The sequence below is a fragment of the Phodopus roborovskii genome, unplaced genomic scaffold, assembly GCF_943737965.1.
Source record: "Phodopus roborovskii unplaced genomic scaffold, PHOROB, whole genome shotgun sequence".
Classification (NCBI taxonomy): Eukaryota; Metazoa; Chordata; class Mammalia; order Rodentia; family Cricetidae; genus Phodopus; species Phodopus roborovskii.
In genome coordinates, this window is record NW_026126413.1 from 17,276,154 (window position 1) to 17,278,572 (window position 2,419).

The 2,419-nt window shown below is 55.9% G+C and overlaps 1 protein-coding gene across 1 annotated transcript; it reads left to right on the forward strand.

Moving 5' to 3' along the window:
* Positions 1-233: 233 nt before the first annotated feature.
* Positions 234-1,975, forward strand: Htr1a (5-hydroxytryptamine receptor 1A). Its single transcript, XM_051182893.1, has one exon. The coding sequence runs from the start codon at positions 685-687 to the stop codon at positions 1,954-1,956; it is 1,272 nt and encodes a 423-aa protein (XP_051038850.1). The 5' UTR covers positions 234-684; the 3' UTR covers positions 1,957-1,975.
* The last annotated feature ends 444 nt before the right edge of the window (positions 1,976-2,419 follow it).

A 2,419-nucleotide genomic window follows, 5' to 3' on the forward strand; every position in this document is an offset into this window, starting at 1 on the left:
GTCTAGAAGGATAGGAGGGCGGGGACCTAGAGGAAGGAGGCACTCTGGGCTGGGGAAGTGTTGGGTGGTGGTGGGGGTTAGCGTGGGAGGGAGGGAGACTAGCTGTCTGAGCGACACATAGAGGGATAATAAGAGATGTGAGAAGGAAGGGGAAACTGGAAGGGAAGGCCAGTGGGAGGAAGCCAGGAGAAGGAGGCTGAAGAAAAATCCGAGACTGGAGAAGTCCAGAGAGGGGGTGGGGGGAAAGGGAACTAGGACACTAGGGTCACAGAATGACCCCAGAGCTCGGGGTTTCTGAGATTCCAGACTGATTGCTAGTCCGCAGTGTCCGGCTCCCTCAGCTAGTTGGGCAGCGACAAAGTGAAATGGACAGCGTGAGACAGATGTTCCAGCCACCTCTCCACAGCCAGAGATTTGGAAGCTGCTCTCAGGCCAACTACAGTTTCCTTCCTGGAGTCTCTGAGCGCTCGGGACCCGCGGGAGCCGAGCAAGAGCGTGCGCCTGGAAGCTGCTCCGCTCAGATGCCTTCACCAGAGCAGTAAGAACTTCCCGCTCCAGCCCCTGGATCCCCTCCCTCTGAAATTCCCCAGAAAAGGAGGAAGACCCTAGGGGGAGGGGCGAGGGAGATCCCCTTGCAGCTCTTTCCTCCTCCCTTCCCCCACCCCACCGGGCGTGCAGGCAGGCATGGATATGTTCAGTCTTGGCCAGGGCAACAACACCACATTGTCCCAGGAGCCCTTCGGTACAGGCGGCAACGTTACTGGCATCTCCAACGTGACCTTCAGCTACCAAGTGATCACCTCTTTGCTTCTGGGCACGCTCATTTTCTGCGCGGTGCTCGGCAATGCCTGCGTGGTGGCTGCCATCGCCCTGGAGCGCTCCCTCCAGAATGTGGCCAACTATCTCATCGGCTCCTTGGCGGTCACCGACCTTATGGTGTCAGTGCTGGTGCTGCCCATGGCTGCATTGTACCAGGTGCTCAACAAGTGGACTCTGGGCCAGGTCACCTGCGACCTGTTTATCGCCCTGGATGTACTGTGCTGCACCTCATCCATCCTGCACCTGTGCGCCATCGCGCTAGACAGGTACTGGGCGATCACTGACCCTATAGACTACGTGAACAAGAGGACGCCCCGGCGCGCTGCTGCGCTGATCTCGCTCACTTGGCTCATTGGCTTTCTCATCTCCATCCCGCCCATGCTGGGCTGGCGCACCCCGGAAGACCGCTCGGACCCCGATGCATGCACCATCAGCAAGGACCACGGCTACACCATCTACTCCACTTTCGGAGCTTTCTATATCCCGCTGCTCCTCATGCTGGTCCTCTATGGGCGCATCTTCCGAGCCGCGCGCTTTCGGATCCGCAAGACTGTCAAGAAGGTAGAAAAGAAGGGAGCAGGCACCAGCCTCAGTACGTCGTCGGCCCCGCCCCCCAAGAAGAGCCTGAACGGACAGCCAGGTAATGGGGACTGGAAGCGCAGCAGCTCTGAGAACAGGGCTGTGGGGGCTCAGTGCGTGAATGGCGCGGTTAGGCAGGGTGATGACGACGCCGCCCTGGAGGTGATCGAGGTGCACCGAGTGGGTAACTCCAAAGACCACCTGCCGCTGCCCAGCGAGTCGGGAGCTACCTCCTATGCCCCCACATGCTTGGAGAGAAAAAATGAGCGGAATGCTGAGGCAAAGCGCAAGATGGCTTTGGCCCGTGAGAGGAAGACAGTGAAGACACTGGGCATCATCATGGGCACTTTCATCCTCTGCTGGCTTCCCTTCTTCATTGTGGCTCTGGTCTTGCCTTTCTGTGAGAGCAGCTGCCACATGCCTGCCTTGTTGGGTGCCATAATCAACTGGCTGGGCTACTCTAACTCCCTGCTCAATCCAGTTATTTATGCTTATTTCAACAAGGACTTTCAAAACGCATTTAAGAAGATCATCAAGTGCAAGTTCTGCCGCCGATGATGATGATGATGATGACAGTGATGATGATGAAGACGAGGGTGGTGTTGATGGAGAAGGAGGAAGAAGGGGGAGAACTGTAGGGGTTAAAGGATCCTCCCCATTCACTCAGTATCCCAGCCCTAGAAGCAACACCTAAGATACCTTGCTTTTCCTGTGACATGCAGCTTCTTGGCCCATGCTTTTGGATCTTGCTCTCTTTCTGCCCCATTTCAAGGGGACAGTGCTCTTTGCAGAAACCTTAGAAACCTCCTAGAGTTTGCAAAATGTTATTGGCTAAGTCTTTGGCCCTAGGATCAGTTTTGATAGTTGTAATAACCTCCTCCCTCTTCGAAATTAAACCTCAGTGGTTCAAGGCAGAAAATCCAAACAGAAAATAGAAGCTGCTTGGATATCTGCCAGGAGAGCTGCCACCTCTCTGCGCGACTTCTGGAACTCCCTGCCTTGCTCTGTAGCCAATAGGAGG